This window comes from Vigna umbellata, chromosome 5, assembly GCF_029865625.1.
Source record: "Vigna umbellata cultivar VRB3 chromosome 5, Vumbellata_1.0, whole genome shotgun sequence".
Lineage (NCBI taxonomy): Eukaryota > Viridiplantae > Streptophyta > Magnoliopsida > Fabales > Fabaceae > Vigna > Vigna umbellata.
The window spans coordinates 33022381-33035647 of NC_142169.1; the positions used below are offsets into that span (position 1 = coordinate 33022381).

A 13267-nucleotide genomic window follows, 5' to 3' on the forward strand; every position below is an offset into this window, starting at 1 on the left:
AGTGAGGGGATTAACCTTGTAAATGGTATGAAGTATTTTGAAAGTATATTAAAAAAAAAGAAGTAGAAGTCATTACAAGTGCATAACTTCCCGTGACCGCTCATCAACGTATCATCCGGATGAGTGTCTATTGGGTATTGTGGTGTCTATTGGGTATTGTGAGACGAGTGTCTAATAGGAATTGTGGTATGAGAGTGTCGAACATAATTATTATATGATGTTTATATCAAGGTAATTATATATGTTTTATAAATGATTTGTTGCATGTTAGCTCACCCTACTTGTTTGTGTTTGTATGATGTGATTGTTGTATGATGGTATGAGTATGTATGACATAATTATTATATGAGGTTTGCATGCATGTTTCATAAATGATTGGTTGCATGTTAGCTCACCCTACTTGTTTGTGTTTGGGTATGTGCGATGATCGTATAATTCGTTATACGGGAGCAGATGAAGGAATGTTGCCTCACTCAGTGCCAAGGAAGGGAGAAGTAGAAGAACTATAATTAGAACATTTTTACATGTATAGACTTATATCAACTAGGAAATTTTAAAGGGTGAGATTACGGGATGTTACCGTAAATGTAATGTTACAATATATAAATTATGAATTATCCAATGTGAGAATTTGGGATGTTACATTAATGGTATCAGAGCAGTTCGTCCTTAGGATGACCTCTGTGTTGTGGGTCTTCCGTGTCTTCTCTGTGAAGAATTGAGTCTAAATGGTATAATTTACCATTTCCTCTAAATCTAGATAGTAGAGTATTGTGTCTAATTACCATGACTTTTACCATAGATGATTTTTCTTTCTTAATTCTGAGGGTTTAAGGAAAGATATTAGAATTAGTTAAAGCCTTGATAGGAGATATAATATTAGAGTTTAAGTTTCAAAGGATGAGTGAAGATGTTGGTGTTTAGAAGTAAATTTTTTAGAAGTTTCTAGAACAAATTAATAGATGAGATATCTTAAGTTTCACAAAAAGGAGTTGAGTTCAAAGGCTAGATTAAGAGAAGCTTTGGATAAGCATGAATGTAGCAAGGTTTGAGAAATCAGTTTGGTTTAGTATATCAGTAACGTTAGAAGTCAGAAGAGAAGGAAGTATTGATGAGAAACAGAGTGGCATTGTGTGAGATTGGTAACATGGATTGATGTATCAGCGATGATTGGAATCTGAAGAAAGAAAATGGTGGAAGATTTGAAGATAAAGTTTAAAATAAAAAGGGATAGGAATACTGAAGTAGATTAAGAATAAATCAAATATTAGACGAAGAAGAGTAAATAAGAAGTTGTATAAGGCATAAAGAGGATTGAGAGAAAGTTTAATAGGAGGAGAAATTTATAAGTTAAGAGAACACGAGGTCTTTAGAGAAGAATGAAGTATTGGAAGGATTCTAAGCTAAATGGATGATTAAAAGGAGATGGTTAGATTTTTTTCAGTAAATGCATTAGAGATAAGATTTGAGAATATGTGAATTTGGTATGAGGAGTAGTGGAGAAAATCCAGGTACGAAAATTTTGGCTTTCGGCTTATGCAAATATTTGGTATTTTTATGATAGGATTAAAATGTCATGATTTATGGTTGTAAATTTTATTGATTTTGGAATATTAAAGTTAGTTGAGGTAGTGTAGGTTGAATTGATATTATTATGAACATGACAAGATAAGGAAGAAGAAGAGTTTGGAAATAGATAAAAAGGAGGGTTGCAATGTGATTAGGGAATTTGGAATAATTAAGAAGTTGTAGGTTGTGATTGGAGAAATTTCATCAGGTATAGTTATGTGGTAGTATTCAAACCTCAATGGTGATGTAAAGGATGAGGATGAGTATTTTAGGGATGTCTGACCAATGCAAGTGAAGGATAGATATTGCAGTCTAGGGTATGATCGAAAGGATAGTTTGGTCATGTTACAATATGTTTTTAGAAGTTTATGGTCTTCAAGAATTGTGAGTTGATTGTTGAACATTAAGTGTAGTTAAGGGTGAATGCAATATTATCGAGAATCAGATAAGTTCATCAAGGACGAGTGAAGGAAATGATGCATAATCTTAAGTGTGGAATAGTTTCTATGGATGTTATAAAGCATACTCAATATAAGTATTATTTTTGGACAAGTCCTTGTTAAATGGGTATAGAAAAGAAAACATAAGGATGAATTGTTTAGTAATAGTGTTTTGGACTCCGTGTAATCATCAGAGTAATTAGAAATTTTACGGAAAATAGAAGTATAGGGTAAGGTGGAGCAATCTAGTATAAAATTTTGGTAAACATAAGTGGCTTTTGGAGGCGTACGATTTCTAGGAGTGGAAACTGTGTTGAGAAAATATAATGGAAAGTTGTTACGGAAAAAGAATGATTCTTAGAGTTTTAGAGCGTCATGGAAGTCTTAAATAAGGATCTCTAAGGAGAATCACTTTCTGATTATAGTAGGAATGAAAAGTTTTCTCTAATCTTGTGATTTATAGTTTATGAGTGATGAGTTCTTTTAAAACATTAATAGATTATTTTGAGACTAGTGAGGAAGGTTTAATGATGGTTGTGATAGGGCTAAAGTAAGAGTGTTTGGAAGGTTTATGATTTTAATTTTTGTGAGTACATTTCAATTTGAGATGCTAGAAATTTTATGCACAAAATAAGTAGAGAAATGATTCAGGTTATGAGTGTGAGACTTTTCTAGTTGAATGCGTTCAGATGAGTATTAAATTAAAAATTTTTATTTTTGAATTTTCGAGGACGAAAATTTTTGTTGTTGGGGAGAATGTAAGACCCATAAAAAAAATCTATATATATATATATATATATATATATTTATAGTAGTAAATTTTAGTATTTTATTAGTAATAATAATTTTAATGGATAGAAAAATGTAAATTTTGGATATAAAATTATAGTAATTTTAGAAGGAGAGGTTCAAATTTTTGGTAACTTATTTAGTAAACTTTTTTAAAAAATTGAATAGTAAAAAGTAAATAGTAAATAGTAAAAAGTAAATAGTAAATAGTAAAAAGTGAATAGTAAAAATAAATTTTCAGCATTTGGATTTCTTAGCATGGAAGAAAGTAGTAGGTAGAAATTAGGATCAGATTTGGTGAGAAAATGATTGAAATATTATTTTTAAATAATATTAAAATAATAAATAATATTAAAATATTAATGAATAGTAAATTTTTTTTACTATAAATAACCATGGGAGGGAAGATTATTCTGCACCAAGAGAAGAGAAATCAAGTGAGAGAAAGTTAGAGAGAAATTTTTAGTTGCAAGAAGGGTAGAGGTTCTGAAAGGTTTCGGAGAAATAAATTCAGAGCAAGAGACGTCTGGAATAGAGGTAGGGGAGCTAACTTTTCTATGCTTTTATATTATGATTTAGTATTTCTATGCTTTTATATTATGACTTAGTATTGTTTTATTACTATTCATATCTTGAAATTATGTATGAATACTGTTAATGCTTACTGTATGTTTATCTATATTGAAATTCGGTGTTAATATTATATGCTGTTGTTTTGAATCTGTAAATAAGAAATTTGTTAAAAACTAGTTGAGGAACACTTTGGCTAAGGAAAGATTTGGTACTTAAGTTGTCCATTGTGACGCACCTCTCTTTCCTGGAAGTCTACTCGACAAGTTTTTAACTTAAATCTTATTGAACAGATTTTGTACTATTAAAATATTGTGCAATATATCTTGTTGGAATGGAAATGTCTGATGAATTCATTTTTGTGGTAGATATGGAATTATGAATTATAATTGTGATAATTGCATTTTATTATACTGCATTTGAATTTATGCATCTGAACATGTTATGGGTAGTATGGGGAGATTTTGTAAGGGTATAATGTGAGTTGAGGAATATTAGTATGGTATGAGTCTTGTGGAGAGATTAAATAAATGTTATGGTATTTGTGTATATGTTGATGTTGAGGGTCCCGTAGTTGGAGGTTATCCTGATACTCTAATAATCATCTAGTCTCAAGTAGAGAGGGATGAATTATGTGGTGAGAGGAGCAGGAGGTCCTGGTCTATGTGCCGGTTTTGGACATAGTGAGGGGATTAACCTTGTAAATGGTATGAAGTATTTTGAAAGTATATTAAAAAAAAGAAGTAGAAGTCATTACAAGTGCATAACTTCCCGTGACCGCTCATCAACGTATCATCCGGATGAGTGTCTATTGGGTATTGTGGTGTCTATTGGGTATTGTGAGACGAGTGTCTAATAGGAATTGTGGTATGAGAGTGTCGAACATAATTATTATATGATGTTTATATCAAGGTAATTATATATGTTTTATAAATGATTTGTTGCATGTTAGCTCACCCTACTTGTTTGTGTTTGTATGATGTGATTGTTGTATGATGGTATGAGTATGTATGACATAATTATTATATGAGGTTTGCATGCATGTTTCATAAATGATTGGTTGCATGTTAGCTCACCCTACTTGTTTGTGTTTGGGTATGTGCGATGATCGTATAATTCGTTATACGGGAGCAGATGAAGGAATGTTGCCTCACTCAGTGCCAAGGAAGGGAGAAGTAGAAGAACTATAATTAGAACATTTTTACATGTATAGACTTATATCAACTAGGAAATTTTAAAGGGTGAGATTACGGGATGTTACCGTAAATGTAATGTTACAATATATAAATTATGAATTATCCAATGTGAGAATTTGGGATGTTACATACATTAACTTCCAGCTTTTACTAAAGAATAAAATCAAACGTTGAAAAAAAAAAGCAGTTATTTGTTATATTTGTCCTTAAAGAAAGGAAAGAAAGCAAAAAAAATGAAACACTGAATTGTTATAAGTAATTGGAGAGCCTACATGTCATAATGAAGTTCTCCAAACCATAACACGTTTCATTTCATGTATGACTTACTATACAAATTAATTTCAACGCACATGTTTTTATATTCAATCACACATAATTATTTCTATTCCTTTGTAAAACAAAGTTATGTTGTAAGAGATTAAGCATAATGTACTCAGATTCATATGATCGACATGTTATAATTATAATGTAATAAGACGAAAACTAAATCTTATGTTATGAAGGTTCCTTTTATATTCCGTTGGAATTAAATAAATATAAAAAAATATATAATAACGTGCACATTCTCCTTAAGCTATTAAGTTAATCTAAACAGGAAAGTTTTTATATTATGTTAAGTTTTATTATAATTAATTAAATATGTAACCTTAATTAATCACTGTAACTGAGTTTTTAAGACTAAGAAAAAAAAAACTAGTTCTAAAAAAACACATACTCTGTTCTCAAACAGATTGATTTTAATGATCTGATAAGTTCAGAATTTTATTTTATTTTTCTTTCCACTCAAATAATGAAAGTAAATCAATAGTTTGTAAAGTATATTTGATGGACAAGATAAAATATTGAGAATCTTATCTCTCAAACTAATTTGATAAACTTTAATAGGTTTTGAGATAGATAACATGGTGGTGGGGTATGGGTGGGTGACTGCATTTCCAAAAGGTCATTTATATCTTTTTCTAATGATGAAATTTTGATACTAAATTCAGTAGGAATCTTGAGAATCCATCCCCACAAGATTTGACTTTTATTTTTCAACCCCACATTTTAAAAAAAATTACGTATAAAAAATATTTATGTTAAATAATACGTAAAAAATGATTAAAAGTTATAAAACAAAAAAAAAAACAAGAAAACTAACTTGAATTAATTTTTATTAAAATATAGAAAATTAACTATTTGGTTATTTTTGCATTGGTTCCCTTTGGGAAAAGGAGAATAAGAGACAATTTCTTGGGACTACTCTTCACCTTCTTCTTTATTAAAAAGATGTTTCAGACTGTGAAATCTAAATACAAAATAAAAAATGCACTTTAAATTATATAATTCAAAACACAATATTTTTGTATTTTGGAATGTATGATCTGGAATACAACTTTTGCATTTTCGATTATAAATTTCGAAACGTATCTCAATTGTGCGTTTCAGAACTTAAAATGAAAAGAGGATAAAATTGAAATTTTCGTATAAGAGTGCAAGAAGAAATTATGAAGGCGAGGAAGAAGATGCCGAAAGGAAAACCGAGCCCAATGGGATTTCTTTTTTCCATCAAATAACAGGATGGAGTATTTTTTTTTTGTCAGTGCTATATTCAGTTCCAAATTTCAACCATTAAGGATGAACTAAATGATATATTTTCACGGGTTAAAATAGAACTTACAAAAATGTAACAGAGTTAAAAAGTGGAGCTTAAAAACAATTATTCAGATAAGTATTTAAATTAACTTAACGTTTTATTAAAATAAATTACAACAAAGAGCGCATTAGAACTAGTAAAGATATTAAAACGGGGAAGAGCATATTAAAATACTGCACTTAAATTTTATCCTAATACAAATAGAAAGAAAAAAGGGATTTTTCTTGCTGCAGAACATTTACCAAAATTTTACCGCTGTTTCTAACTGTATATTTAATCGTAACATTGATTTAAATAAATAAAAAAGAAAAAGTAAATACCATCTCCTTCGTTATAAAATAGTTGACTAATAAAATGTTTATATTATGTGTTATGGTCAAAGCAGTTTTCTTTTTTTCATTTGTAAACCTAGACTACATGTAATATTAATAACATAATAAAGCAAAATTACCCGTGCTCATGTAAGTAGACAATTGTTATACTTATATCTATAGTTTGATTACCCTTTGTTGAATTGAAAATTGATGAAGTGAAATGGTTTATAATTATAATGTATGATTATTTAGTCAGCTACCCTTTAGATAATCAACTATAGTCTAGGTAATTAACTAACAAGTTTGGTCAATCACTAAACAATCAGGCTAGTCATGAATAAACTCAAATAATTAACTTACAGCTTGGAAAACTAATCGACGAACTCAATCGAACACCAAAAAGACCGATTGATCATACACTAGTTTAGAGAGACATCCCACAACCTAAAGCACAAGCCACCAAGTCCGGCCTTTCACTAATCAGGCCGACCAACCATACTAACCCAGATACCAATAATCAGGGTGAACAGAACACTACGTCTGATCGGTCACCAAATAGGTTAGTTGACCATGAATTAGTTCGGATGAGTCAAAATTAGCGTAGATAACAAATCGAGCTTGGCTGATCACTAAACAAATTATTCAACCTTGAGTTGAATAGATTGAGATGAATAATCTCAAATAGATTAACCTTAAAATTAATTAAATTAAGAATAAAATATAATTAGTCACAATTAGATGTAATTAAGCCAACTTTAATCAAAAGTTTATCACAAAATCTATATATAAAGATTTGAAATAAGATAAATTACTTGTATTAACTATTGCATTAATTGTTATCTATCAAACGTTCTAACTTTGTTATTCAAATACCTTTTGCAAGTACCATCAAACTAATTTGATCACACAAAAGACCATTTATTGGACAACATTTGGACTTCAAACAACACAATACAATCATGAATGTTGACCTTGACCCCACAATCTAAATAATAATATTTTCTTTACTATTTAACTTACACTTGAACTAAAGTTTATTTTAAAAAATTGCGGAGTCTTATTACTTAACTAGTCATACTAACGATTTTGTGGTTTTAAATAAGTATTAACTAATAGTTAAGAGATTTGTTTCTAGCACTGTTCAAGAAAATAATTATTTTAGAACATTTTCGAAAAGAAACAAACTCTATAATCATCTATAAATAATTGAGTTTTATAAAAGTATAAAATAAATGCCTCATTAGACTTACACCAAAACTCAAACCTTCCTAGTTTCCATTGACCATACACGTTATTCTAACATACCTTTTTTGCCAACATGAATTTCAATAACTTTTAAAGCAAAATAATTAATCTAAATGGCTAACTTCAGGAGGTACTCCAAATGCTGTTTTAACTTAGAAGCACCAGAAAATCAGCATAATTCACTGATGTCATGGCATTGTACCTTGAACCTTCAAAACTTGATCACAAGGTTATCATAAGTAACGAAAACTCAAGCTTCATCAATGTGCTCTGCCTCTTTGTACTTTGAATTGGAAGGAGATTTTATTTGAATTTCACGTGAACATTCATGTTGGTCTTATTCCTCAGGAACCTTGAAGAAGGTATATGATAACATGATGTTATTGATACCATTCATTTTAGGATCCGTCTCAAATTCCGGGTCAATATAAAAAAATACCTACATTGTCCAAGCAGCATAGAATTTAGATGTAAGTGCATTATGCACAAAGTGGAGTTCAATTCGAAAACACTTACAGGCATGTCAATCTGCTCTCCGGGAAGAAGTCGCTGCTCTTCAAAGCAGAAGCATTGTATTTTATTGAAGTACACTGCAGCCTGAATAAGAAAATTTATAATCGGAAATTTTTTCAAAATACTATTTTGGAGGACTAGGAAGGAGAGAAAATGGAAGAAACAAAAACAACATTCTTCAATAAGTAAAGCATAAAAGAGATTTAAAAAAAAAAAAAGACTTGCAACAGGAAGACTTCAAAAGATATTAAGTTCTTAGCCATATGCCAAGGTTTTAATCATAGTGATATTCATATCATAAACTTCCAAAATTTTAAAGTATCAAAGTTCACGGACATCGTTTGTTATGAATAGAACAGAGTATTCATCAATAGTTAGTACCTTCATTGGAGTCACATTATACGTAGAAACACCTGTTATTGGAGTAGAACTTTTGTTTTCCGCAGTATAAAATGCGAGGGCACTTTCACCGGGCTTGACCCTAACCTGGTACAATAAATGAACAATGCCACATTTTAGTTCTTATTTTTTCATTCTCCGATTCCCCGAGTGTTCCAGGGGATGTGTACTACAACATTCAACTTTTTTAATGACATGAAACACTATCGAGCAGTCAAACGCAGCAAATGTGAAAGTGTTTAAGTAAGCATACAACTAGATTTAGATTTAAAAATACCACTTCTACCCCACATATTTAAACTATGATAACCTGGCTTTTCAAACAAAAGCTCAGACTTTAACTTGACTTCGTTATTAGTAGTTCTTTGAGTTGCCATTCTTAAATTAGATGACTAATATAAATAAAACTAACAGCTCCAGGAAATAAATTGACCACAATCACAAACAATACTTTCACATGTAAGTAAATAAATCCTGTGTGATGGAAAGCAATATTTTTTTTAAGGTACAAGAGGGTAAGTTATATTGACCTCTCTCTGTGTGGGAATAAACTTCCATTGCATCCCATCAGCAACATCAGCATTGAACTGCACCACTATTTCCCTGAACAAAAAAAAAATTATCAGTTATGACTGCAAAAAAGCTAGCTTCCAAAATGAGGAGTATTGAATAATTCCTCATAAGCATAGCTCTTATTGAACCATTACATACAATTTCCCATGACATGTCAAAAGAGCACTAGAGGTACTACTGTTATGGTACACATAATAGGCAAGTTCTATGGAGAAATCTTCATGTACAACAGCTGAATAAATATATTTTTATCTTAACCTTCCTTTGCTTAGTCTTTTGTCTAAGTACTATCGCATACATATTCCCAGTATAAATGAAGGAACACAAAGCAGCTCCAATAATTTGAACCACCATATTAGGAACAGTGAAATGATGATTTTTTTTTTCTTTCAAAAGTGCTGGGGAATTCAACAGCTATTTCTAATAACCATGAACCTGAAGAAAACACTAATCCTATGATGAGTGATGGTAAAAAGGTAACATCCAATAAGAAAAAAAAAATAAAACCTTGTGGAGACTGTATTATTGCTATCATGTCGAGCAATCTTTTCTTCAACCGTCTGTAAAAATGTGAAATTTCATAATTACCAGTTAAAATAAGAAAAAAATACCAAGTTTTGATGAATATTCAAAGCCATTGAAAACCAACACAGACACACCTCACGCCGGGTGACAGTTCCCCCGTAGCCAGTGGCTTGGCAGAATCTCCTGTAAAGGGGAACTGCAGCATACGTGCAGCCAACCATAGCAAAAACTAAGCCCGTCAAGTATAAAAGCATTTTTTGTGATTTCTGCTCTTTGGATGCATGAGATGAGAAGTGTCGCAAACCAGGAATGGAACATGACTTTCCAACATTCTGTGAAGCAAGAGCTGAAGAACGGTAACTCAGATGGTACAATTCTTGGTTAAACTTTGATACCGGAATATTACAAGAGAAATTGTGTTGGAAGCTGGTTTTAGGATTAATGAACCTGTAACTTGTTCTTTTAGAAAGGATAGATAGGCATCTGTATAAAAAACAAAATCATCTACAAATAAGTGATTAAAGTATAAACTAATTTCTTTCTGGAAGTCAGATTTTAGAGAGGCAAAAACTAATTGGAGAGAACAATTGGTTTGAGAAGGATGCTTAAGTAGTAAAATATAACTTATTTCATTCTATGACAAACATGTTTCAAATAATCCCCATTACCATTAGAAAATTAATCTATAACCTGAGATAAAAATAACAAAACCATAGGAATTGGTGCAACATAGTATAACCTGGATTCAAGAGAGTTGGTTTGCAGTGCCCTAAGATATGGCAAGGGATGAGTTCTCCTACTTAGCCTTGAACATATCATGTTTAGCAAGACTTACGTCCCTACAATAACAGGACATTAAGTGCTAACTGCAAGAAAAGAAAATAAGTATAAACTTAAGTGAATCATCTATAGAAATGTTTGAGTGTTGGAAAATTGATCACGGATAAAAACAACTTTTTAATACCGAGTTATATGTATGGTTTGATCAAGGACCAAAATACATGAACGAACCTTTTTCAACATTAGCAATTAGGAAAAAGAATCAAAATGTCAATACATTCTCACAAACAGTGGTATAAGAGAATTTGTTTTCCTAAAAATTCAGTTCTATGACAAAATTTTCTATATGCTTGTCAATAAGAAAAATATTTTTGTTTGTAATCAGATTGCATGAAAATTTCCATCCATGCATTATGTAGAGCTATTAACAAAAACTACAATGTCAACAACAAACTCACAAGTTAATAAAAAATTGAAATTTAATAACAAAAACAAGCCACAATAACAGTACACTAAAATCTGGCACGGCAAAAGGACAGACAGCTCCTGTGAAGGAAATGATCATCAAATCAAGTCAAAAAGTGTCACTAAATTTCCCCCAAACCATTTTACTTGACTAAGTTTATACTCTTGTCTTAATGATAATAAACAATAAAAGAATAAAACTACACAAAACGGACCAAGCATGATCCAAATAACATTAACATGGACCCAAGGAAGAGGAGGAAAATCCTCCTTTTCTTTGAATCAGGTTTCTTTCGACTACTCTCCCTAATTCCAAGCAAAAACATGAAATTCCCAACATAAACTAACAGAGCACGATGCTTTCAACACACACGTAAGTTGTGATTCAATAGGTAAAGAAGCACGTAGCTCAAACAAGCATAAGCAGCCACAGAGAACAATACCGAAGCTAGAATATTAAAAGAAAACAGAAGTTAGAAAGGGGTTAAGTATTCCAAAGTGAAGGGTCAGCCATTAAAAAAACATTAGTTCAGTGAGACATTCCATCGAACAAAATTAGTGCACCACAATACTTGCTCCGCTGGGAAGCATAACCCCGCAAACGCAAAATCAAAATCAGACCCAAAACATAAGTGAACCCAATCCACATATTTCATCAGCCAAATCAAGAATCGAGACAAAACATAATTTTTTTAGAAATGTAGTAAAATTGTGAAAGTGCGAGGATGAGAGCAGAAGTGTTACACCGAAATTGATGAGGTTGTTGAGAGGGGAGGACCAAAGCTGAAGCCTTTGAGGATAACAACAATCAGAATCACCGTGCCTGCTGGGAAATCCAAGCTATGGATTGAATAGACCTTCTTTTCCCCTTCACTCTATTGGGTTGGGAAATTTTGAAAACTTTATTTTAGATAATTAGCGTGGTTTTTGGATTATATATAAAATAACGATAATAACTTTTTACAAAGATAAATCTTAAACAATCTACAAAAAATAATTTTATAACGAATTTTTATTTTGTAATTTTTGTCTTATCCAATTTTCACAAACATAAAGAAATTGATAATTGACTTGGAAAAGATAGGAAATATAAAAAAATGATTTTATAATGAGTTTTCATTTTATAATTTTTGTCTTATCTAATTTTATCTAATTTTCATAAGTATAATGAAGGAATTGGTAACTGACTCAGAAACACTCGTTGTTAAACAATTTCTTAAAAAAAAATATTTTATAATGAGTTTTTATTTTATAATTTTTGTAATATATAATTTTATCTAATTTTCACAAACATAATGACATCCGAAAGAATTGGTTGCAGGGTTTTTAACATATACAAATAATGATGAAATTAGAAAGGTTAATGAAAATGGTAAAATTGAAGAGATCGTATTTTTGTGTACTAAAATCCAGTACACATTGATAAAATGTATCAACTGAAAAAACAGGGATACACGTCTTAGCAAACCCCGTGTGTGTGTGTATATATATATATATATATATATATATGTGAGCAACGTGGAATTAGTTACTTCACATATATAATATTGTGGAGATAGTTTTGTTCAATCACCATATCTTCCTTATTACGAGATTACAAGTTTCAACACGATTTTGTGTCTTGGAAAAGAGTTAAGATAGGATAATTAATTTAAATATTACAATCTTTAAATATCACATTACTTTAAATATGATAATTAATTTTAATAGTACAATCTCCACATACTTAACATCAAAACAACAATAATATTTTAATTATGTTAGATAATAAATATCACGTTATTTTACTTAGTCTCTTATTTTTAAAACTATAATTTGATTTTATGAAAGGAATCTAATATAACTCCTTTGTAATAAAAGAAGGGAGATCTGATAATAAAAAAATGTCGTTTCATAAGTAATTATTTTAATATTAAAAGATATTTTACATAATATTTTTTAAGAAATCTATAATACTTTGGTATAGTCCAATTCTCACCTTATTGCAACCTTCACCTTTTTTTTCTTTCTGCTCTACAAATTTCTCCCTTTACGTTCATAAATTTTCCCCTGCATCAATATATGTAAAAAAAATATGTTATCTTTTTTAATTGTGTAATTTAAAAGTTAATAAAAAAAATGGATAGTGTAATTTAAAATCGTTTTTTTTTTAATTCTATTCTAGAATTTGAAAGCCAAAAATAATTTTAAATTTAGAAGAAAAAAATGACTTCCAAAAGTTCAAGAGGGTTAAAAAAATTGGATTACATAATT

The 13267-nt window shown here is 30.2% G+C and overlaps 1 protein-coding gene across 6 annotated transcripts; it reads right to left on the reverse strand.

Moving 5' to 3' along the window:
- Positions 1-7706: 7706 nt before the first annotated feature.
- LOC124820214 (cytochrome c oxidase assembly protein COX11, mitochondrial-like) lies at positions 7707-11917 on the reverse strand. 6 transcript variants are annotated; one of them, XM_088091369.1, is made up of 8 exons: positions 11759-11917; positions 10509-10635; positions 9904-10252; positions 9752-9804; positions 9202-9274; positions 8654-8758; positions 8276-8356; positions 7707-8198 (listed from the first exon to the last, which is right to left on the reverse strand). In XM_088091369.1, the coding sequence occupies exons 2-8, from the start codon at positions 10586-10588 to the stop codon at positions 8097-8099; spliced, it is 843 nt and encodes a 280-aa protein (XP_087947495.1). In that variant the 5' UTR covers positions 10589-10635; positions 11759-11917; the 3' UTR covers positions 7707-8096. The 6 variants fall into 6 exon arrangements, with proteins under 6 accessions (XP_087947495.1, XP_087947501.1, XP_087947499.1 ...); XM_088091375.1 differs by having other exon boundaries at positions 9904-10216; positions 11761-11907; XM_088091373.1 differs by lacking the exon at positions 11759-11917 and adding an exon at positions 11458-11706 and having other exon boundaries at positions 9904-10216.
- Positions 11918-13267: the final 1350 nt, after the last annotated feature.

Coding starts and splice junctions, on each gene's coding strand:
- LOC124820214 (XM_088091369.1), bottom strand. CDS start 10,588: ATGATATGTTCAAGGCTAAGTAGGAGAACTCATCCCTTGCCATATCTT. Junction 8,759..9,201: donor TTATTCCCACACAGAGAGAG/GTCAATATAACT, acceptor TTATTGTACCAG/GTTAGGGTCAAGCCCGGTGA. Junction 8,199..8,275: donor GAGAGCAGATTGACATGCCT/GTAAGTGTTTTC, acceptor TGGACAATGTAG/GTATTTTTTTATATTGACCC.